The 24,323-nt window shown below is 42.9% G+C and overlaps 2 protein-coding genes across 5 annotated transcripts; both read right to left on the bottom strand.

Moving 5' to 3' along the window:
- Positions 1-1,329: 1,329 nt before the first annotated feature.
- On the bottom strand, positions 1,330-16,692 carry crtc1b (CREB regulated transcription coactivator 1b). Of its 4 annotated transcripts, none has more exons than XM_035647535.2 (14): positions 16,491-16,691; positions 14,347-14,463; positions 13,723-13,848; positions 12,753-12,814; positions 12,433-12,527; positions 11,842-11,924; positions 11,715-11,758; positions 10,555-10,778; positions 9,068-9,219; positions 8,732-8,956; positions 8,035-8,121; positions 6,926-7,012; positions 6,659-6,833; positions 1,330-5,959 (listed from the first exon to the last, which is right to left on the bottom strand). In XM_035647535.2, the coding sequence occupies exons 1-14, from the start codon at positions 16,614-16,616 to the stop codon at positions 5,748-5,750; spliced, it is 1,815 nt and encodes a 604-aa protein (XP_035503428.1). In that variant the 5' UTR covers positions 16,617-16,691; the 3' UTR covers positions 1,330-5,747. The 4 variants fall into 4 exon arrangements, with proteins under 4 accessions (XP_035503428.1, XP_035503430.1, XP_035503427.2 ...); XM_035647537.2 differs by having other exon boundaries at positions 11,842-11,909; positions 16,491-16,690; XM_035647534.2 differs by lacking the exon at positions 16,491-16,691 and adding an exon at positions 14,775-15,598.
- A 1,288-nt stretch (positions 16,693-17,980) lies between these two features.
- klhl26 (kelch-like family member 26) lies at positions 17,981-23,970 on the bottom strand. The gene is made up of 3 exons (XM_035647533.2): positions 23,678-23,970; positions 21,565-21,747; positions 17,981-21,098 (listed from the first exon to the last, which is right to left on the bottom strand). Exons 1-3 carry the CDS (start codon positions 23,749-23,751, stop codon positions 19,517-19,519), a joined length of 1,839 nt encoding a protein of 612 aa, XP_035503426.1. The 5' UTR covers positions 23,752-23,970; the 3' UTR covers positions 17,981-19,516.
- Positions 23,971-24,323: the final 353 nt, after the last annotated feature.

Below are 24,323 nucleotides of genomic sequence, written 5' to 3'. Positions count from 1 at the left end.
TTTTTTTGTTGCTTTTTTAAATCAGCATTATTCTGCAAATCAAGACTATGTGCAGAGGGGGGAAAAAAAAATCTGTTTTCAACATTCAGTTTAATTGACATGTTTCTTTCTTCTTATAAACAAATGGTCACTTAAGGAGAATCACATGGCAACAAATAAATAACTACAGATCTTTTACTACGACTTACAGGACAACAGTGATATAATGCTATTCTCACTATTAAGCTTTAAGTGGAACTCAAACCGTGTTTTTTCCAGAGCCTTTTACATGTTTCTATGAAGTGTAGTCGTTTAGAAAAAACCCAAGTCATTAAAGGGACATATTAGTCAGACCGAGAAAAAAGAAAAAAGGAAATCTCTGGGAACAAGCAGCAACTCCTTCCTTTCGAGGATTCGCCTTTAAACCCATGACGCCTGTTTGAGCTTCGCTCATCTGCTTTTTCGGTTTCGGGACCAGATTCCACTTTCTGCTTTTTAGCACAACATTAAAAAATGTGCCGTGCCAAGAAGAGAAGAAGAGTCTTAAACTAAATCGAGCAGATGAGTCAAAAGTCAACCGTTGAGAGAATGTTCTTTGACGTGATCTTTCTCTCTCGTTTGAAAAAAAAATGGAATCTTCGGTTTTTGTTCACTGGCCTGAAAAGTTCTTTTTCCATATTTCCCTGTATAGACTCAGACTCACTAACTTTGATCCAAATTGTGTTAGCTGCCTGAATCCAACTCTCACCTCTGCTTTCCACTGTGTGACAAACAAATGGCATCTTCAAATGAGCACCCTCGTCTCATAATTCTTCAATTCTTACTTTGGAGACTTTAAGACATCGTGCAGCTCACCATGCTCTATCGACCAAGCAGCTGCAAACATCTGGTAGAGCAAAGTGTCCTGGAGAAGAACTGAGCCGGATTTGTTTTTTTTACTTTTGATGGACTCACATATTCCTTATGTCCAAAACACACAACCTGCATTTCAGTCGGGCAGACTTCAAGAAGTGAGAGTGTGTTGGTGTGGTCAGTCGCAGTATGTGTGGACGAAGTCGAGACGCAAACTGCTTCACTCGAGTCTTATTGAGGCTGAGACAAACTCCTGAACTGAGGTCGATCTAATGCGCGACTCGCTCAAGACTCACCGCTGTTTTAATTTGAGGGGGGGGAAATGACCAACAGAGAAATACATTCGTAGCGCCGTTCCTATCCCAACACGAGAGCTGCACTGGAGTAAGCCCTTTCTAAAGTTGCATCTCCTAAAATCTTCACAGATAAAAAAAACAAAAAAAACAAAACCAAAAAAACAACAACAACCCAATAACAAATAAACAAGACAAGCCAAAATATAGTTTACAAAGGAAAATAGAGAATTCATCTTTTCTTCTTTGACATGAAAAATATCTCCGGATGAATTTACATCTGTATAGTGAAAGAGTCAGCATTCACATCGGGCAGAACAGTCCCTGCTCAGGAGCCAGGAAGCCACAAATAAAGTGCCAAGCAACTAGTGGACAAACCATTGCACAGAAATAGAAAGGGAAGAAAACAAAAACACAGAATTACACTTTACCCAGTCCACAACCTGACATGATAGGCAACAACATAAAACAAATTAATCTGATGTCATAGGACACACTCGGCACGGCGAGATCCGAGGCCTGTACACGGGATGAGGAATCAGCTCAATGGGTCTATCATGTCATGCAGTTGACAGCGTGATGCAAGAAGCGTCAGAATATTCAAGTCAACGTTTATGCGAACGACCAGTGCCCGTGCCTCTGCCATCTGCTTCCATTTTTTCCCAAGAAAGTCAAAAGGTAGTGAGGAGGAGGAGGAGGAGGAGGAGGAGGAGGAGGAGCCGGGATCGACAGCGAGCTCCTTTAGTACAGTGAGATGCTACAGTGGGGAGAGAGAGAGTTGAACAAGCAAGTGAAGACTGGACAGAGAGAGAGACAGAGAGAGAGAGAGAGAGAGAGAGAGAGAGAGAGAGAGAAGTCGCCAGGGACGAAGAACTCTGAGAGGTCGAGTCGTTCGGCAACAGGCTGCAACGAGGACACTGCCACGGAGAATACATTCTTTTCATCATTCGTGAAAGTACCATGATACAGAGTTGGAGGAGAGGAAAAGCCCCACACATGCATCCCTTCAGACTTTGTGACGGCGTCGCCACGTTGCACAAATCCAACCTGCGGAGCAGCAGAGGCCGCTCTTGGCTCAGAGGCCTTGACCGTCGGTATAGTCATGCATTTAGTTTCGGCTGCAGCGTTTATGTACAAGGTCGGCGTGAGCGACTGTTATATCGGCAGGATGAGAGAACAGGGATGACGGGAGAAGCTCAGAGCACCGGCATGGTTGACGATGCAACAGTCACATTTTTCTGTTTTGGGAATAAAAACCTTTGAGGGGGGGGGTGGGGGGGGGACTTCAGACAAAAGATAATCTGCTTCTGTTAAAGTGATATTTTCAGCAGCTACAGTAACATGTTTTTTTTAATCGATCGGAAATATTAAGCGTAGTTTCAAGTTTGGCCTTCGTCTCTTTACGATCAGAGAGAAAGGATTCTTCTTTTCTCAAACAGCTATTTTTTTTTTATTTATTTTTTTTGCATTGATGCTGAACAGTCACACAGAGGAACCTGTAGAAGAGGTAAAGATGCAGAATGTGTTCAGGTGGAGGGGGATAGTGAAACACGTAGGGGCTTATCAACCAGTGATGAGACAGAAAAGGCCAGGTGAGTGATTCGCTGGCCAGGTGAGTAAAGCTGGATTTATAGTTCTCCGGTACAGAGATTTGATTGTCATAGCACCACTGTAAAACTTCTCATCCTGCGATTCATTACGCGTCGTCTCCTCCGACTAATCGAGTCTGCGTCTTTTTTTTTAATAATTAACTTCAGATAAACAAAGGAGCTGCAGCTTCATCTCAAAACACACATTTGTCCCAGCGGCCGAAGAAGAGAAGACACGAGAACTGAGCCGTGAAGTCATCGTTTGGTGAAAGTCATCATTTCAAAGTCTACAGAGCCCTTGAAATCCTTCGGTGAGCAAACAAGTAACAATTTAGATAAAACAGAGATATCACAAAATACTGCTCCGTCTTCCAGGTTTTCCTTATAGTGCACGACGACGACGACGGAGAGAGTTAACAGTTGGAAACGGCTTCTCTGGATCACAATAAAAAGGTATTTCCAAACATTACTGAATCTTTCTTCCAAGGTTTCACCTTGTTGTCCTCGATATCAACAATTCCTACCGCCGTGGCACCGCGTCAGAGAGAAAACAAGCTGCAGCTCTAATGTGTAAGGTACATTCTTGAGATGGACCAAAGCCTCTGTGTCTCCATCACCAAACCATTTCAGAAGTATGAATCCAGCTCAGCTCCTGGAGAGTGTTAAACCATAAAACATAATGACGCAGATTTTTTTTCTTCTTTTTTGTGTGTCTCATTTGCATAGGAATCACAGATCTGTTGAAGGCAAACAAAACCTTTGATGGGAGGAGTACAGCAGACAAGGAAACACCCTGACTCAAACTTAGTTGTACAACTTTAGAGGTGTGTAGTGAAAACCAAACGTGATTCCTTTTCTGGGAAGAGGGTGGAGGAGGAGGAGGAGGAGGAGGAGAGAGAGGTTGGGAACGCTTCCCAACAGCGCTTCAGGTGAGTAAATGTTCAGCACGTCTGTACACAAAACATTACAATATACCAAACATGATCCCACAGGCCCACACACACACACACGACTTCTCAGGGAAACTCTGACAAAAGGCCGACGCACACTGAAATCTGGCGTGAACGATTCAATTTGAAACAATTGGTTTTGGACACATTTTTGGCAGAAGAGACTTGTGTGTCATGGATGTAGTTAAGAGGTGATGAGAGTATAAACCGTTTCAGATGGAACTTGTGTGTGTGAACACTTGAAGCAACAATTTAAGTCTCTACCACATCCTCTGTTGTCGTTGTGACCGTTTTGAGTTGTTTACAACCCTGAATAGAATGAGGCCGATCTTGTCGCTGGCAGACAATTGCATAAAGTACTTTAAATATATAAATATGCTCATATTCTTTCTTAAAATGAACCTCTCTTTAGCCTTTATGTACTCCATTATGTTTACTAAATATAATAAAAATATCCTTATATTCATAAAACTCTGAAACTGCAAGATTGCATCTTACAGGTCCGACCATTTGAGGGCTTTGATTGATACTGTTAAATATCCCACAATCCACCAGTAAAATCTCTAATGCGCTGTATTAGTACTTTTGCTATCGATGACCCCTGTGGCGAAGGTCAGCAGCGTTTTTGTTAGAGCTTCCCCGTCAAGGAGCGAAAAGCCTTCCCATAATTGCACCGCTTCTCAAATACTTTAAACCCATCCTGTGACGTTTTTTAGTTTCCTTTTTTTCAAAGTTTTGTTTTTCCCTCACTTTAAAAAACATTGACAATTTGGCTATAAACTGTACCGCTACAAAATACAGTACAATGATTTGTCAAAACCTTACACAACATAACCACAAGTATCACCGATCAAAAGTTAAAGTTCCTTCTCAAATACAAGATTTTTTTTTTTTTTACAATAAGTTACGAAAATACGTTGTCACGTCAGACACTTAAGTAGAACAGTGGAACACTCATGTAAGGCAAAATCAGGTGATTTCACAGTGGCGACTTAAAAAGATTTGACATTTTAGTGTTCTCTTGTTCACAGACAGACGGCGTCGGTCTGAGTGCGCGTTGGCTTTTCACTGGCAGAAAATCAATTTGGACGCGTTTTTTCTTGCTTTCTAGTTGAATAGAAATACCTGATTGTTTTCTCAGAAAAAAAAAAGTATTTTCTTAAGTGGTGTGAAAACGAACCCATTTTTTGGAATTTGACCGTTTGTTTGCAGCAACGGCATCGTCTACCATGTCCCTACATCTGAGAATGGCACATCGAACACCAAAGAGCAACTATGGGGAGGTTTTGCACTCCTTCATTAAACCAAGTAGCTTAAACAAACACATATATAAATATGTTAGTAATAAATAAATAGACATAAATCACATCAGTGCAATAGTACACTATGCTTACAGAGAGCATTTTGGCATCAAATTTAAATTATGAAATAGAATATAAAAAATCTTTAACCAAATAAATAAATAGAACATATAAATACACAAAGCATCAAAACATATACTACATGATGAAAATAACTTTTGGTTGTCAAAAAATAAAGCTTTGAGTGTGAAATAGAAAGCCGTTACAGCATGATGGCAAAACCAATTTACCTGATCGCCAGGTACAAGCAAACCGGATGTGGGATGTTTCTTCTTCTGTTTTTGTCGTTATAACGGGAAACAGTTTTGCCCAATGTCCGAGCAGCTTCCTGCTACGAGCAAATATAAACAAAAACAAAACATAAACTGGATATGACAAGGGGGGAGAAAAAAAAATTGTCAAATGTGCGTTTTTTGGAATATAAGTGGCATGTAATGGTACACTGTAAACACAGCAGGCTAGCGAAAGCGCTGAGTGACCGAGCTCATTCAAATGGACAGCGAGGCCGTTCCCCAGCAAGCCACTGGACGTCTTGTTCCCTGCTGTCTTTTGTTGGCGCGTCGTTTCAAAAGGACTTCACGGAGATAAGGGGCGAGGTCGGACAGCCGGACAGCCATGCAACGAGGGAGAGGTTTCTTCCTGCCCTTTGATTCTCTCCGTTCACAAGTTAGGAGTGATTTTCTTTTCTTTTGTTTCCTTTTTGGCCACAGCCATCCTCTAATGTCACAGCCTGTCCATCCTGAACGTGTCCTCGGTGGCGGGGTCGGCGAGCACCATGTCGGGGTCGTTGAGCATGTGCAGGCCGTCCAGGGTGAGCGGGTCGATCTTCAGCTCGTCCAGAGGAAACTGAGAGTCTGCGTCGAAGCTGACGTCGCCGACACCGGCCAGAGAGTTGGTCAGCTCTTTGGAGAGACTCGGAGGAGACTCACCTGTGACTGAGACATTGTAGAAAGATGAGGGAGGTTTGACAAGTTATATGTTAAAGAACCCCTCCTGTCACATTTATATAAGTATATAAAGTATATAAAAATAATCTGCTATGCCTAATACTTTGTTTAATATTGTTCACCCAAAAAAGGTTTTAAAAAAACCCTCTGAAATGGGGCTGGAACCATCCACTCGCCCTCATTTTGGAATCCTGAGACTATGAATATTCATGATATGCAAATAAACACAGGCAACACGCCACTGACCACCACAGCTGCTCGCGCCAGGTTTACGGGTGAAAGAATGTGCACAACAAGATGGCTAGCGGCAACCTCTGTGAGATCCAGCCATTCAAATTTCACGAACTGCTAATGCTAAAGCTAACTGTCTGCTGACACACCTGTCGTCCTCTCATGGATGCGCGGCCTCTGCGCGCACTGGAAGTTTCCGGTTTTCCTTGCCTACAATCTGGCTTGCCAGGATTCGTTTGAATTTCAAATTTCAGAGAAGGGACATAAATCTCCTCCTCCAGGAGAGGAATGTAAAAACAACATTTGCTCTGATACAAGTCCCTATAGACAATGTCAGACATTTTAGGGGACAGAAACAGAAGAAAAACACTTTTTTGAGTGGATGGGGACTTTAAGATTTTTACACAGGTTGGAATGAGGTCAAAGTGGAAATAATGGCCTGACTGCTGTGGCTACCTGTAAGGATGATGTTGGGGATGTTGCCGTGGCTACTGTAGCCGAGCTGCTGAGAGTCCTGTAGGCTGCTCCCAGTGAGGCCCATCATGGCCGCCTGCGTGTAGTTGAGGGTGGAGCACTGGTTGTAAAGGCTGGTGGAGCTGATGGGGTTCTCGATCATGTTGAACTGCTCCAGCTAGAAACAAAGAGAAGTCCACCGAGCTGCAAAGTCAGGAACCATCGGAGGGAAACATTCAATCGGCTTATTGTCTGGGTGTTCTGTGTCACCTGGTGAGAAAGTGCATTGGTCTGCCTCGATGCCAACTGCTGATCATAGAAGGAGTCGCCAAATATGCTGCCCACCACAGGGATGTGCTGGAGGAAAGAAGTACGCCAGGGAATTTAGAACTGGGAAGAAAGCAGCTACGACTAAAACACACTCACACACACCAAAAGCAAAATTATCCCCGGGGTAGGTCATCTAGGCCCACAAGCAGAACTTGCAGCGATGGAAGAACTGAAAACACAAGCGAAAAAAAATAAAGCCCAACAGAGTAGCACAACTGTCGGACTGATCATTGACCAAAGCAAATGGTTTTCTGGACTAGAGCTGTAATGGCCGAGAGTCAAGAAGAGGTGAATGAAAGTTTTTTTTTAAAGGAAGTGATGTACTTTAATAATTTTCAGTGTTAACAACACACCTAATAATTTTAACATTACAGGGAAAAAAATCCCAGAAAGACGAATTTAAATAACAGCACCAAGTCAACACCAGTGTGCATATCCGTGAGCGAGCGTATGCAGGAACACACCCTCACACATAGTTAGTGTGCAGGCACTAACTTTGACCTTCTAACTAAGAATGTAAGAAGTATATTGACTTAACACTTATGACAGTTGCACTCTAACGTTATGAGCACCAAGATCAAATTAGGAGCCGATTTTACCACTGAAAGTGCGAATATGTGACTGATGGTGTGCGTTTTATATTGTACTGCATTCTATGTTTCCCTTATACAAGAGTAAAAGCTTCGATGATGAAGGGAAACCTTTTCGAAAGGTTGAATGTATAACTGTCTCTTCCCAACAGATCTCAGAACCACTGTTCTAAAAATGCAGCTCATCACTAGAACCTTTCGAGTTTGGTAACATGAACATATGCACAGTGACAGATGGTCGGGGGCCTCCATCAACAAACCACGGCCACGTTGTCATGCACACAGTGAACAGTGACAGTGCTGATGTGAAGGTGAGTTATGCAGCGGCTGACACCAACATGAGTGGTTAACTGCTGATACAGAGAACGAAAAGCAGCCTAACTCATCTACAGATAGCTTCCCCCCCCAGGTGCAAAGCCCTTCCCCAAACAGCAGCTAGCTCGGTGGGTGGGCCCTTACTTGAGGCGAGCCGCCGGGGGAGAAGCCTTGATTGGAGACTGGGGAGGTTGGAGACTGAGTGGCTGGTGAGCCAGTCTGATTGCGATACTGTTGGAGGGAAGAGGGTTAGCTAGCACTACGCTTCATGTCCTGTCACACACAAATCTCAAAGGACAGGCTGTGAGAGGGCATCCGACAAGGATCTGCTCGGTTTGTATAGTGTGTGTGTATACGTGTGACTCGCTGTGGAAAATGACACTGTAGCATAGTCACATCTGTGGATCCCACTCTCGTTAAATGATAAAGTGAGTGGTCAAAGGTGTGATTGTGTTTCTTATGAGCTTTATATTAGCCAATATTTTTTGGCTTTAACAGTAAACACAAATTCAATCTACTACATCTAGAAAAATGCCTCAACCCACACAAAAGCTGAGAAAACGATATTAAGTCCCCAATGGTGAGAAAAATGTATCAGGTTTAGGACAAATACGCATCTGCCTGAAAATCACACAGCTAATAGAATAAACTGATGTGTTTCTCCTGAGACGGTGAGTTATCTAAGAATTGACCAGTAGCATCAAAAGATGTGAAGATATTGGATTCTGGGTTGAGCAATAGAGTGACAAAATGAATAGAAGCTTAAGAATAAGCAAAAGGGTGCCAGTCATTTCATCAGGCTAACCGCCATCTCTGCTGCTTCCACTTGCTGACGTCTTACCGAGCTGATGCTGATGCTGGCGGTCGTCTGGCTCTGGCTGTCTGGGGAGGGGCTGCTGGCTGTTCCAGTGGAGGCTGGAGTTGGGAAACTGATGAGCTGGATGCCCTGCGACAGGGCTTGCTGCTGCTTCTGCAGGTCACTGAGCAGCTGGGCCTGGGCCTGAGCCGTCAACTGGCTGAACAGCGGGTACTGGGAAAGCTGCTGCTCCAGCGTCAACGATTCGGCCTGAGAAAAGACACATACGGACTCTTGTTTAACATTGTCCAACAACGTGTGTTGTACACTTTTTTTGTCGTAAAAACGCCACCCAAGCCAGGCAGCCCTGCAGATCCTCACCTGTGTGATGTTGACAGGTGAAGACAGGGTGGGTGAGAACTGTTGTGGCGACTGTTGGAGGTGGAGGTCAGAGGTGAGGGTGAGCGGCACCACAGGAGGTTGCCGGCGCTGTGCCGTTACAGTCATGGTGGGCTGAGAGGAGGTGGGAATACCTGCGAAGGAAAATAAATACATCATGTATAAATGATTACCGTCTCTGAACGCAACTCAACTCGAAACGACGAACTCATTTGTATGAAAAACACAAAACAAAAAGCAACAATTATCAATAATAATAAGACAAGTGAAAATATGAATTTTGCTTTGTTACATTACATTACGCCCATCAATGTTTGACTGATATCAGAGGTAGGCAGGGGGCATTAAGGGCCTTGCCTAAGGGCCCACACTGGATTGAGAATTGAACCCTGACCTTCTGTAACAAAGCCAGTGGTGTAACCAACTGTGCCATACCAGCTGCATATGGTATCATTAACGCATTAGTTCAGAAATAAATATTAAACTCTGTTCTGTCCTTGAATGCTAGTCTTGTTGAAAACACTAACTGTTTGATATTGATTAAACATTTCTGAAAAAATACAAAAGCAACATGAAAATATGACACTTTCTTTGTCTGTGTGCCCAAAGAGGAAACTGGATTATGGTCAGATTTAAGGCTGCATTGTGATTATTTTCGTTATGATCATCATGATTAATCTGTTCTTCATTTTCACAATCAATTTGTCTTTTGGGCTATAAAATATCAGAAAATGGTGAAGAATGTCATCACATCTCTTCGATCTCAATGTGACATCTTCACATGAATAGTCATATATTATACCAGCGGTCCAAAGATGTAATTTAATGTCAACTATGACAAAGAAAAAGTTTAAATACACGAAAATTATTTAATTCTTTAAAAACAGCAGCTTAATTAATTGATTAGTCAAGTAATTGTTGCAGCTAGAGTCAAAATACAAAATAAGAATTGGTGAAAACTTGCAGTCACAATGTAAATTGCTAAGACTGTGTGAAAATGCAGTCTGCCTCTCAAACACATTGAGTTTTATATTATGAGAGACTGTAACTAATTGATACCAAACTGAAGAGGCAGCCAATTGCTGATCCAGACTCGGCAATCATGCCAACACAGCATGTGCTTTCACTACAGGTGGCAGATATGAGCGAAGAAGAGCATCCTGTTTACTTTTTTGGCATTTTGAGAATATTACTGGCATAGCATTGAGCTTGATTTATTCACAAATCTCTATAAAATAAAAAGACTTAAAAAAACAAAGCCAGTGAATAGTTACAGACTCTTAGTATGGATATCTTCTACTTTTTCACTTTTGTAGCTGCTTCAAGCAAATACAATTTGCATTATATCCACTTTGACTTACATAAAATTAAAAAAAAAACTGAAAAAAGTGTTGAAAAAGTCTTGTTAAGTTCAAAGTGAATGTCAGTATTTTTTCCTCAACCTCCCGACATTATCGGTGGTTAGTTACCGTGGCTGGCAACGCTGATGCCCAGGTGGGTGAGGTTGGTGGTCAGGCTGCCCGTGCTGTTGGACGAGCTGAGGGAGGGGAAGGCCACAGTGTCCTCGGGGTCCAGCGGGGTGGACAGCGGAGGAGGGAACTGCATGTTGGTCAGATCAGGCAGCGAACCGCCAGTGTTGTGTGCAGCTGGGAGCACGGACGGATTTAATTCCTGGTCTGGTGATGGGAATATACTAAAAAATAAAAAACCACAAGATTCATCAATCACAAGAAATGTCTATTGTTTTACAATAACAAAAATGCAAGGACTACATTTTCACCAAACAATGATGCCGTTATTAAAAAATATAAAGAAACTGATGCTTTCTTTCAAGATCAAAAAGCCTTTTAATTTTTATAAAAAAGAAAAGAAAAAGGATAACTAGAGTCAGACAAATAGAACTCTATCAAGGTTAGCAGAAAATGAATCTATGGTGACTTGCCACAGCAAGGAAAACTAGAGCATTTTTAAGAAATACGCTGAAACCTTCCTTAAATTTTCCAGATGTGAGAAGGTAAATATCCAAAAATGTTGCTCTGGACATTTCCGTGAACTTATCCTGTCAGTCCCCCACTAAAATTTCCAGAAAATGTCAGAGTTCATGTTTGAAAACAGCTTAAAAGATCCATGAAGTTTGAGCAGAATCGAAAAGTTAGGCCCGTGTGACAGACATTACCGATGTGAAGAAACTATAACAGCGCCAGAAAAACTACAGTCTGTGTATTCATTGATTTGGGAATGACATTTCTGAGATTGCAGAGATTATTTATTTTACCTTCAATTTTAGCAATGCTGAAATATAACAACAGTTGACTCAAAATTATATTAAGAGCAATAATTGCAGCTCCCTAAATTATAATTTCCCATCTAGAAAACATTGATGCAACACACAGGTCAGGCCCTGCATTTCACTGGGATCAGTGGTGATATATCACCATCATGGCCATTTCCTGTTGAACTTGAGGCAACATGTTCAAGAGTCATTGCGGCATGTTTCCAGTGTACTCAGACCAGCCGTCTTGTATCAGTGCACTCACAGCATGACTTATTTATGGCTGTGTGACTGCTGCAATACTCCGGTACTGTTTCACTGTAAAGAAGAAGAGCACAATTAACTTGTGCCACTCACTTGATTCCCGGGACATCGCACGTGTTGGGGTTTGATACGTCATCCTGGGGAGAAAATTGAATCTTGAAACAACAAATCTTGTCTCATAAAGTGTGAACCTTGCAGCCCTTCCCTCTCCCACCAGTACCTTATCATTCCACATTTGATCCTGCGCATCCTTATCTGCATCCGATTCTGAGTCCTCCATCCCAGGCACTGTTAGCAGCAGTACTAATTAGTGAAACAGCAAGACACAGTTGCTTGCTAGGACAAAATACATAACAATTAAAAATTGGTGCAAGAAATGAGTCATCGATATCCCGCACAGCCGTGCAGAATAAAGTGCTGTGCACTCGATTCCTGAGTCTCTGAAAATAGCAAGGTGACCATCAGACAGTTTGAGTGGATGCCATGCAATCTTGGCTTCATTATAGCAGAGCATCACACATAAAAAGACATAATCCATGGATAATCAGAGAAGTATTGATCCTCCTTTCTAGATCATCATGAGTCAGCTTCATTCAGATGTTACTTTACTCTACAGCCAGCTGCGTACTGTACACTAGGCTGCATGCTGAGGCAGTTCTTTGCCAGCGATCAGTATCCATTTACTCTATAAATATTTCACTCGGAGTGGAGATTATTCTTTTCTGTGTGACATCAACCCTTTTGTGTCACCGGGTTCACAGATTAATAAGTAATAGCAGTTCTGTGTCTTAGTCACTGGATCTTGCGTTACCTCGTTTAGGCTGCAGCTCCTGTGATCCCCCTGCAAACACCTCCTGGGGCTTCGGATTCATGGCGCTCTGGTGTAAGGCAGAGTCCGAATTTGTCCTGCATGCGGTAGAAAGACGAGACGTCAGCAAAAACTCCAAGCCAATTCTACGGCAACGTACACGTCAATAATCACTTGTTACCATCATGCGGCAAATGTGTGGCCCTTCTTTGTTTAGGTCGAGTTTGGAAGTTTCAGATCAAGACCGATGCACAGAGTGAAGTTTAGCTGTGTGCAGTTTTGTGAACTTGCTGTCAATTTGAGCAAAATGACAAGTTGCTTACCTTCTCCAGCTAGTGTCTGGCGGCGGGGAGAGGTAAACTGAGCTGTAAGGACAGCTGTCAATGTGAATTTAGTTAAGGCTAATGAAGCAGACGGGATGAAAAATGAATCGGAGCTCGGTCGTACTTTCGTGCCTGTTGGCTGATTCAACCTAATAGAAGTGATAGATACACAGTACGTGTTTAAGGGATCCAATTACTTTGAAAAAGGCTTCAGTCTGGTTCTTGTTAGCTAATGGCGGAACATATTTCTAATAATAATCCTGTCAACGGGAGAGAAACGACACACTGTCTCAGTATTGTATCATTCAATATCACACTCTTAACCACATCTGGAGGTTTTGTCATGTGTTAGGCCTAAATATATAGAAGAGAAATCACTCTAAATGAATCAGGCAAGTATCCACGGCTTCATTCCTTGTTTTTTAACATTCCTCAGAAACCATTAGAAGCCTGTGAACTTAATAATTCCAGTGTTACTCGTCAATTACACTCCTTACTTGCTTCTGTTAGCTGAGCCACGCTAATCAAGTCTCATCTATCGGACAACCAGAAACAAAAAGCCACAGCTTAAAGATGTGGGCAGATCATTCCCATTTCGTAGTTTCGCTTCAAGTATATCTGTCATTCCAACTATAATATCATACGGCTGAAATAAAATGTCATTGTATTTGTGTCTGTGAACATTGTGGGTTCTGACTAGTGATAGCAACAGTGTATCAGGACAAGTAGATCAGACACTAACTGTTCACATTTGAAACAAACTCGGATAACGTCAAGTCTTCCAGGAATGGATAAATAAAACAACTTAATTTGCACGGCTCAGTGTCCCCAAGTGTCTATTACCAAAGACAGGCCACAACAAGATGAGGGTGTAAATCCCACTGTGATGAAGCCGCCTCTGGATGCAGAAAGCAATTACAAAAAACAACACAACATCCTCATTACCAGTGCCTTTTCAAACAAAGGATATTTGGCGTCCATGTTTGTCGACTGACAGCGGCCGGCGGTGAGGAGATGTGATGCGGTTCCGGTCGCGGTAAACCCGCTCCACCAGCCCATGGTGCCTGGTTGTCCGGCTGGTATCCAGCACCGAGTTCTAGAGTGAACACACCAGGTGAATGAGGCTGGGAAAACCCACTTAGCTACACAACAAAACTACGTCTTAAGATAATGTCTTAGGATTAAATGGTGCAAATGTGTTCATTTCAAAATGAGTCAAGCCATGGGCCCCCCATACTGGTGCTCGAGTTGGCAAATGTATTTAAAGATGGAAAGCCATGACAAGCAATGATATACTTTAAAAATTTAGGAACCAAATTACTCCTCAGGGTAGAACTGGTATATACCTATATATCTTTTCGTTCCTGAACCAAGACAAAACCTGGTCGGACCTTGAACACTTTTACTTTCCTAAACTGATCCTGCAGACTTTCTTAAATTGCTTTATAAAGGATTAACTGTTTTTAGCCAATCTGTCACCAATACTACACTTAACTGCAACCTTAGTGTGTCCAACATTATCGCCAACAGCTAAGAAAGGTACACTGGTCAAGAACAAACCTTTGATTTACCAGCCGAGAGGCTAAGGGCTCACCTGAAAAGGCAGGTCAATGTTGCCATTTCCAATCTGATTGACATTGGGCAGTGAGCCTCCATAGTACTGTCCACGATTCTGCCCTAGTTGCAAATACTGGGTCTTCTGTAACTGCAACTGTGCAAAGTAAAATTGCATGAAAGCATGAGTGAATGACCGATCTGATTCACAAAAGAAGTGATGCCAAAAAATGAATGACGCCTGTCAGTCCACAGTGGTGAGATGAACGATTAATGAATCCGTTAGGTGACATGTGACATGATGACAATTGCAATGATGAGACAGGCTATTTCATGAGCAATCAAGAGGCAGATGTCAATCAGCTGATGTGAATGACAGCTGACTGAGTGTAATTACAATCAGACTTTCCATGTAACACACATCTGGCCATTACATCGGCCGCACGTCTGAATACAAAGATCACTCACAAAAGTCATGTATGCTGTTACAAAAAACACTGTGATGGAAGGCCTCCTGTGCCAAGGATGAACTGCGGTGGGGTTGATCTGAACGGATGCAATGGATTGATGTTCGGATGACGACACAAAGAAAATCTGGCAGACACCACAAATCTGAGAAGTTAATTGAATTCTTCTCCATGCAGCAAATGACAGTACAGCTCAGCTTGACACAGAAGCAGTGCGTGGTTAGCGGGCATCATTTCCAGCAACAGGGCCGACGACAATTGGCCCAAACATTTCCTGGTAACAACATGATCCATCTTTTGTGGTAAATTAAGCTGAAACAATTGCTTGTAGTCCCGGTTATTCACTTAAGATGGAACCAATGCAAAAAAAAGTTTGGCTTAATAGCATGTAAATTGTTTCAATTATCATTTAATGGTAAAAAAAAAAATGATAATAATTACTCCCTATGAGTGGAATAATTGTCTGAACAACTAATGGTTTCAGCTCTAAATTCACTAAATTGCTCGGGATGATAATCATCAGGTTGATCTATAATCCAGCTTGAACATTAGACAGGAATTCATTGGTAGCCATTTTGATAACCCAATAATTGTATCAGTCCCTTTTTTTCTGTGGCAAAAGACAATGTTTTTAATTTGTCACACATCACAGTAAACGGAATATCTTTGTGTTTTGGACTGTTGTTGGGACAAAACCAGATATTTGAAGACATCGTGTCGGACTGTGGAAAGAAATATAACAGGCTATTCGCAATTTTCTAACATTTTATACACTCATAAAAAAAATGGAATAACACTGCAACCCTGATGTTTACCACTAGGGCTGCAACTAACGATTATTATCATAATCGATTAATCTTTCGATCATTTTCTCGCCTAATCGATTAGTTGTTTGGTTCATAAAATAGTGAAAAATGTATGATAAATGATATTCAGTTTACAGAACACATTCATATTTAAGAAGATGGACTCAGAGATTTTTGACTTCGTTTTCTCTCCATAAAAACCACGCGAACCGATTAATCGAGTAGCAAAATAGTAGGCGATCAATTTAGCAGTCGATTGCCAATCGGTTAACTGTTGCAGCTCCATTTAACCACAGTTGACAGAAAGTTGTCAAAGTCACACTGGCCTATAATCTACACGAACAAAACGTAACTGTCGGGGGCTAAAACGGCAAAAGAAAATGTCATCGTAAGTCCGGCTGCTAGCTAGCTGTTGACAAACAAGCTAACGGTTAGCGGGGAGCTAACGGAGGACACTCGCCGAGCCGGGGAGGCGGTGAATCACCGGTTGCAGCATCTGGTCCCCGTCAGAGATGCTAACGTGCCGCCGCTGCTCGGCTCTTCCGGCAGCTTGGCTTTGGCTCTGCTAGCATGTTCGTGCTGCAGTGGTTGGACGTGTCAGCCGACGTGTGCTTGCTCATGACATGTCAGACACACGTTGTTCGGAATGAACACACAGCGCCCGCTGTAGAATAAACGAGCACATCGATGCTAACGTCAACATGGACTTTAGCCACTGTAGCATCCCGACTGCTCCGTTGTTTGAGGTTTTTTTTTTTCTTTCAATCTCCGCAGCAGTTCGTTGGCGGCAGGAAGAAAATAAATAAATGAAAAGAAGCGATGCAACAAAACGTACACATCCGCGGGGAGAAAGGGGTGTGTGTATGTGTGTGTGTGTGTGTGGGGGGGGGGGGCGGCGGCGGTGGTCTTACCCGAGCAGCTCTGGTGATGTTCAGGTCCTTCATCACCTCTTCGAACGCCGCGGTCTCCTCCGCCTGCTTCTGGTTATGCAGAGCGATCTTTTCGCTGAATTTGCGAGGATTGTTCGAGGACGCCATCTTTCCCCCTCTCTTCTTCTCAATGGAATGTTACGTTACGCTCGTCTACGCCAGAGACCCTCGCGGTGACGTCATCACGCACGGACGGACAGCGGTTTTCTGCCCTGGTTATTGTTGTTGTTGTTGTTGTTGTTGTTGTTGTTGTTCGTGTGTGTTTTTGTTTGCCCTTTTCTCGCTTCTACAGCTGTTGTGGTTGCCAGGTCACCGAGGAGCTGCGGCCACCACCGTTCATCAGACACATCCCGACATGATCCCGACACCGGCCGGTGCCGTGGAGCACAAATGATCAGCTGGTTCCATAGTGGGTTGGTAGAATGAAAATAATTTTGAGAATGTATTAATTATTCATTGTTCAATTCATTTTAAAAGCAGAAATACGTGAATATGTGCTAGTTTCCCCCGTTTTCTTTTATCTTTGGGTTTTTGACCGACCAGTAAGAATAGTAATAAACAAACAATATATAAACACATCTATATTATACACACACACACACATATATATATATATATATATATAGTCAGACGTTTTGATGATCAAAATATTTGTTAATTAAAGACTTATACCTCTAGGATGTAATAATAATTTATGTCCTTTGTACCATTTCGGTGTTAATTTCTTTACAATTTTTTTTTATGTATTTTGATAAAAACCTAGTGTTGCTTTACCACAAATATAAGTGAACACCTTGAAAATTAGATTTTGACACCTCAACAAGATCAGGACCAAAAGATGGCGTATACCTGACAGATGATTTTCTACGTCACTGTAGTCTTCTTGCCCTTACATGATATTGCTTTTTGGAAAACCACACATTTCACGTCGATCCACTGATCAAACTCCAGTGCTGGTGATATAGTACAAGCAGGTAATTCATTTTCATCACAGGTGACACATTGGACAGAGTGTATTGTATGTAGAGACCATGGGCGAAAGTAATTTCGTGAAGAATAATAGATGTCTTTAATTAACGGTGTAATTTTTTTAATGCTGTTTGTGGGTTTGAATAATGTATTATGAACCATAATGTCACTGCAACTTAATGATCCACTGCATTTGTAGGTAAGTAACAGTGATTAAAAGTTGAAAACTGTAAACTGTTGTTACGTTAAATTTGGTACATTTGGGAATTGTAGCAGGTTTTTTAATTTTTCTTTATTTCAAATAAATTGTAAATCAAGGAAAAATAATGGTTAGTTGTAGCCCTAATGAAAAGAAATATATATTTATTTTTTAGATATAAATAAAGGCGCTGTTTGGGTGTATGTGGGAATGTGTAGACACAAACATTGGAACTTTAATAATGCAAGGCAGAGCAGTGTTGCGGAAGTTCATCAGCTTATCAAAATAGAGAAAGACAAAGCACCAAAAAGCAATATTCCTTTAATAAAGAATGCAGATAAAGCTACACAGATGTCTACATTCCCCTTTGATTACAGCAGTTTTCTTTATATTGCACTTGAACAATATAATGTGCTTTTATTGGTACAGAACAAGACACACTAAGGCAAACAGGAGACACTCGCCATCATACCGATAGTCACGATTAAAAGGAAACAAGAACTTTAAGCTTGCTTCTTCCTTATACACATCAAAATCAACCGTTGTATAAATACTGTATAAATACTGCTCTGAAAAGTGCAACAATGCAAACAAAAACAAAAGCCGGAATCAGCAGCGACAAATGGATAGTTTGAGCGTGAAAAGTAGACATTTGTGCTTGTTTGGGAAACAGCTCAGGTGCTAAAAGAGAGTTATCCTACAACATGTAACACAAAACCAGCACACACTGACATTCCAATGGACACACATTAATGATTTATGTAGCTGCCTACTATAGTTTGTGACATTAGGTGATAAGTGTGTCGGGGGATGGGGGGTAGTTTATCTCAGGAATCATGAGTAGCAGTAGTTATTCAAGACAAACAAACAAAAACAAAAAACATTAACAAAATAATGTAGAGTAATTCAGTTGAGACAAATACTTACACAATACTTTTGCAATCGATTCTGTGCGTTAATATGTGGTTTGGTGATTAGTACATTTGAAAAGATGAGTAAAAACAGTAAGATTATAAGCTATCTTGTTTGCTTGAATAATAAAAACAATAAATTCAAATTTGAAAAAAATCACAATTGTACAATCAAAATGTCCGACATTATAAAAGTTGAGTGTTTGCACAGCAAATTTTAACTCAAGACTTTTGATCAAAAATGAGATTTCCAAGTCACATATACTCCGATAAAACGAGGATAAAATCAAAAAGTCGTATTTGTGCCTTCTGAAACTTTTACAGTTGATTGGTTGATATAATTATCAATCAATATTTCTGTGGTATAAAGTGTTATAAATGTCACTATTTTGGAATTTTGGAAGAGAGACTATACATATTTCCAGTAAATGTGCCCGAGGGCAAGTGTACAATAATCAAAGACTGTTAAGATATTATTAAAACATACCACTTATATATCATATTATGATACTTAAATCTGACTGGTAATAATAAACCAATCACTTTGTTATTGAATTCAAACAGAAAAAGTGCTCATCATCATGCTAAAGGCTTTTCCACTGTTGCCAACTTGCAAAAATGTGTTGGTGAACACTGACAGACTGTCAAAATCTATCTTTCAAAAGCTTCCCAAAGTGTCCCAACGTAAAAATCCATTCGTTCACACACACACACACACACACACACACACACACACACACACACACACACACACACACACACACACACACACACACACACACACACACACACACACACACACACACACACACACACACACACACACACACACACACACACACACACACAGCTAACATTAGTTTCACACCTTGTGACAACACAAGATCGGCAGAAATAGCACATGGAATAAAAATCTTCACAGTCGCAGTTTAGTGTGGTGTGGTGTTTTGTGGAAGTATAATCTGTGTACAGGCGATGCCAGCAAAAGAATCTGGGAAGTGCAAATCCCTCTCCCACTCATCCGTCTCGGTGTTGTACACCTGCACGATGCTTGTGACGTTGTTCAGGTGCCAGTTGTATCCACCCACGACGTAGATCTTCCTGTCCAGTAGGCAGCAGCCTGCCTCAGACTGCCCGGCTCTCATGGGGCTGACAGTGGTCCACTGGTCGTGCTCTGGAACGTAATACTCCGCTGCCAGCACATCAAAACAACGGTCCACGTGGTCCATGCGACCGCCCAGAGCGTAAACCCGATCCCCAATGCTGATCATGGCGTGCAGCACTCTGGGTTCGTTCATGGGAGCTCTAAAGTCCCACTGGTCTGATGCTGGATCATAGCAGTGAAGCGTTTTCTTGTCATCCAGCGAGACGCCGTAGCCCCCTGAAACGTACAGCTTTTCTCCACAGGGACTTCCTGCGTGACCCCAAATCCTGCGCTTTAATGGTTCCACATAGGTCCACTCATTCTTCTTTGGGCAATAACACTCCACAGATGACAGACTGCCGGATCGATTGCGCCCCCCGGTGGCATACAGCTGTCCATGCAGCACGTTGAGCTGAAACTGGATACGAGCCTCCTGCATGGGCTGGATGCGCAGCCACTGGCTGAGGTGAGGGTCGTAGCGGAAGCAGCTTTCCACCGCGCCCTCGCCACTACGGTACTGTAAGTGCTGTCCACCGACAATATACACAAAGTTATCAAGTACAGCAACACAAGCGTGGCTGCAGCCGGTCTCCATCTCTGTCAGCTCTTTGAACTGGCGGGAGGTGATGTCGGGGAGATAGTACACCTTGGTGCTCACTGTGCGGTCGTTGTCGGTGTAAGGCGTCCCGCCGAAGGTGATGAGTGACAAGACGTCAGAACGAGTGAGCGTACGCGAGGAGCGCATCTCATGTTGTCGGAAGGGAAGGATCTGGTAATTGAATGCCTCGAGGAGATACTGCCGGCACAGCACGTCCTCCACCATGATGTCCACTGTCTGAACACTGTCCACCAGCTCCGAGGAGCGCATTAGCGGGAAGCGGACGTGGCAGAGGACACTGCTGGCTTGAGCCCGGCGACACTTGTCATACCGGAGCCACCTGATGGCGGCGTGGAATAGATCGATCTCGCAACAGTTCTTCAGTTTGTTGCTCTGCAGGAAGAAGACAAGGCGATCCATGGGAATGTGCAGGAAGTCCTCCTCCTCGGCAATCTGGAGGAAGTGACGAAATGTGAAGGTGTCCACCGACTCCTTCAGGGAGGACAGGCTGAAGGTGGTGGCCATCTGGCCGATGTGAAGGCAGGTCTCCACGCTCATCGCCGACTTGAGGAACTCCTCGCAGAGCTCTACGACTGGGACCATCTGAAGAAACACCGCTGCTCCGAGGACATCCTGAATACAGTCCAGGTCTAATGTGACTTCTGCACTGTAGGCAAAGTCGATAATATGTTTCAGCCCACGGGCAGACAAACCCCGCAGCTCAATGGTGTCTTGATTTGACTCCCTCATGCCGCCAGTAAACATTGCTCTGAAGCACAAAAACAAGACAAGACGTTTTTTATAATTCCATAAAATTTGATAATTCTAAATGCAGGGCAGTAATTTCCACAACCAAGTTACCTATTTTATTTCCATTGCACATGAACTGAAAACTACTGTTCAAAGAAAAAAAGGTGCACAACAAAATTAAAAGTACATTTTTATGTCAAACATTTGGGTTTCATTTATGTTTTAATAAATCAGAATTTTAAAATTCACAGATTCCATGTCTGGAATAGATCTTTCGACAACATATAATGAGCAGGAACTAAAATCTGTGGAGTATTGACAGCCTCCGCTCTTATGTTCCACAGCTAAATTGCTTTGAATACAGTCGATCTGTGAACTGCCGCTTGCTCTGACAGTGCACTCAGTACAAAGGTAAGAGCATCCGCTAAGTGCTTTGACTTTAAAAATGCAAATATGCAAGGGATAAGTTTTATGATTTCACTAACCGGAAGTAATCACTACAGGCAGCCAGCACAGCTCTGTGGACCTGGAAACGCTCCTCGTTGATGGCCAGCACGACGTCAAGTAGTTGGCCCTGAGCCCGCAAGGCCGCCAAGCCCTGAAGGAGTACGGCACTGTGGCTCGGGGCTGAGAAGGTACAGCGCAGGGTGCTATTCTTGTTAGCCATACTGGAAGAGAGAAAGAAAGACCTGGTCACAAGCAGCGAATCAAAGGATCTTACATAAAAACAATTACCAGTACTTAAATTCTTCAATGAACTTTTACATTCAATGTTTGCTCTGAGCCATTATATGCAGGTCTACAGAAGAGGATTACGGCCACAAGTGAAAAATTTCTCCAACCAGGCGGATTACAGATGCACACATCAATACATGGGAGGACGGAAGCACTAAAGCATTTAGGCCTGTGTTTACACGGATCAAAGAACATCCGACAACATAGAGCGGGCGCTGGTCCAGTGAGCCTGTAACATTAAATGTAAGTTAGTCCTAAAAGGGTTTCAGGGTTGACTGCACAAAAAGGACGTTTGGAACGTTTTTTGTAATGTGTTGCTGGCGGCACAAAGGAAACAATTTCCTGAGGAGCGAGAAAATAATGGCGAAGAGGCTCAAAATGAGAGATTGTGAAATTCTCTCTGCCATAGAAAATAATGGCTTCATCGTCAAAAAAAACTGTTGTTGAAAAAGGGAATTGATTCTCTTTATATTTACGGCAACATGGTAACATGTCTATCATCTGTCTGTTTGTCTTTTCGCATGTTTACTCAGAAAGTTATGGGCGGATTTGCATGATAATTTAATATAAGGAGGATCTGGATCCAGAAATTTCTCAGCATATGGGTGGAGGATTGCTTAACCTTGGCGGAGGTCTGCGCTCTACGCTCTTGTTTTTGAACTAGAACATGCCCCACGTCTTGGCCACAGTGCTCCCTTTTCGCAGCAGATATATTTTTTACTTTGTGGGAAAAACTACAGGTGTTAGTTACTGATAAGAGTGGCATATTCAAGTGACGCGGTAATCAACAACATTGTGTAACGGAACACCCGCATATAAAAAAACACTATCTGTTGATATTTCTCAATTTGATTTGTTAGATTGTCAAAAATTGATATCAGTATGATCAGTCCCAAGAATCCAGTAGTACGTTGCTTCGTTGTGCTTGGTTGATTTAGCTGCAACGATCAGTCAACTGACAAAAAACAAGCAATTGGCTACTATTTTGAATATTGATGAAAACAAACCGAGTCCCTTGATCAATAGAAGAAAAAAAACTTCCAGACAAACGTAAGCTTCTCTTATTTGAGTATACTTGCTGCTTTGATTGTAAACTGAATAGGTTTTGAGTTCGATTAGGACAAAATAAGCAAACATTACCTTGGGATCTGAGAAACTGAGAGTAACACTTTTGTGGATGATAGATTGATTGATCAATCAACAATAAGTAATCATTAGTTGCATCCTCAAGCTGGTTCATTGAACTTTACAGGGCATCAACACTGCCAACAAAGTACACAAACTACTGTCTAATCCATGATAGTATATTTGTATTGTTCAATAAAGGAAATACAATTACTTATAACAATAATGACATTTCCATCAAGAAATCCACACTTGTACCTACAGGAAACTTACTCAGACGTTACCTTAATCCAATGCAAACAAGACTTTTTAACATGAGAGGTAAGAAGCTGAAGAAAAGCCTCAAAAACTGAAATATAAATATTGGACCAGAAGTTGAGCTGTACCGACACAACAGACCGGGAATGTTGTGTCAACTCCTCTAACCGGACACGTCCCTCTTCTCCACAGCTGATCCATCAGCCCCGGAGGCCCCGGGGGCCCCGGAGGCCCCGGAGGCCCCAGGCAGCGCCTCGGCGATTCTTCAAAGTCAAGCCGCGGCGCCGGCACGTTGCAGCGGTCTCGGACTGGGCTGCAGTCCCCGGAGCAGTGGAGACTTCGTCCACGATATATAACGCCGGGAGACGAGTACGAACCAAAAACACACTCTCACACACACACACACACACACACACACACACACACACACACACACACACACACACACACAACATCCTCCTCCGCCCCGCTTCCTCTCACCTGCTCTGCGAGTGTTTCGCGGCACAGTCCGCTCCGTCCGTCTCCGCCATCTTCTCGCACAGAGCCGCTCGCATGGGTCATGTTTTCAGGAGCGGCGGGACGAGGTCAACAGCGCCGTTGTCCCCCTGCTCATGGCGTTAGTGACCGTGCGGGAACAAGCCTGTCGCCCAGGCCGCGGACGGAGAGCAGCAGCAGAAGCAGCAGCAGCAGCCGTCTCTCTCCCGGACTGTGGTCCAGACGGTGACGACCTCTCCTCCTCCTCCTCCTCCTCCTCCCCCTGGCTGTCCGCCACCTGTCCGCCCCCCTGCACTGACAGCGTCTGGCCACCGGGAGGCGCCATGTTACATCAACACGTAGCGTCCGTGACGTCATCCGATGTTTTCTCCAGGCCGGTTTTGGGTTGGGCCCCACAGTTGTCACAAGGGGGGGGGGGGGGGGGGGGGGGGGGGGGGGAACTAACCATTGGGACCAAACCCGTTTTTTGTACCAGGCTGTAAACATGTTTAATTCTGCTGTAAAGTCGGGCATTTTAACATGAGGCTCTATGGGGATTTGCTCCTTTCTGGAACCAGCCTCAAGCGGGCATTTAGTGAACTGCAGTTTATAGCACTTCCGCATAGGCTTCATTTCTCACCCTCAGTGTTGG

This window comes from Scophthalmus maximus, chromosome 13, assembly GCF_022379125.1.
Source record: "Scophthalmus maximus strain ysfricsl-2021 chromosome 13, ASM2237912v1, whole genome shotgun sequence".
In the NCBI taxonomy this organism is placed as follows: domain Eukaryota; kingdom Metazoa; phylum Chordata; class Actinopteri; order Pleuronectiformes; family Scophthalmidae; genus Scophthalmus; species Scophthalmus maximus.
This window is presented reverse-complemented; position numbering and strand designations above follow the sequence as displayed.

Excerpts from the sequence above, each read along its gene's own strand:
- klhl26 (XM_035647533.2), bottom strand. The coding sequence starts at position 23,751 with ATGCGAGCGGCTCTGTGCGAGAAGATGGCGGAGACGGACGGAGCGGAC. Across the intron at positions 21,748-23,677 it reads GCGAAACACTCGCAGAGCAG|TATGGCTAACAAGAATAGCA; the intron begins GTGAGAGGAAGC and ends TCTCTCTTCCAG. Across the intron at positions 21,099-21,564 it reads GCCTGTAGTGATTACTTCCG|AGCAATGTTTACTGGCGGCA; the intron begins GTTAGTGAAATC and ends TTTGTGCTTCAG.
- crtc1b (XM_035647535.2), bottom strand. The coding sequence starts at position 16,616 with ATGGCGTCCTCGAACAATCCTCGCAAATTCAGCGAAAAGATCGCTCTG. Across the intron at positions 12,528-12,752 it reads CCAGACACTAGCTGGAGAAG|GACAAATTCGGACTCTGCCT; the intron begins GTAAGCAACTTG and ends TACCGCATGCAG. Across the intron at positions 5,960-6,658 it reads CCCCAACATCATCCTTACAG|TCACAGGTGAGTCTCCTCCG; the intron begins GTAGCCACAGCA and ends ACAATGTCTCAG.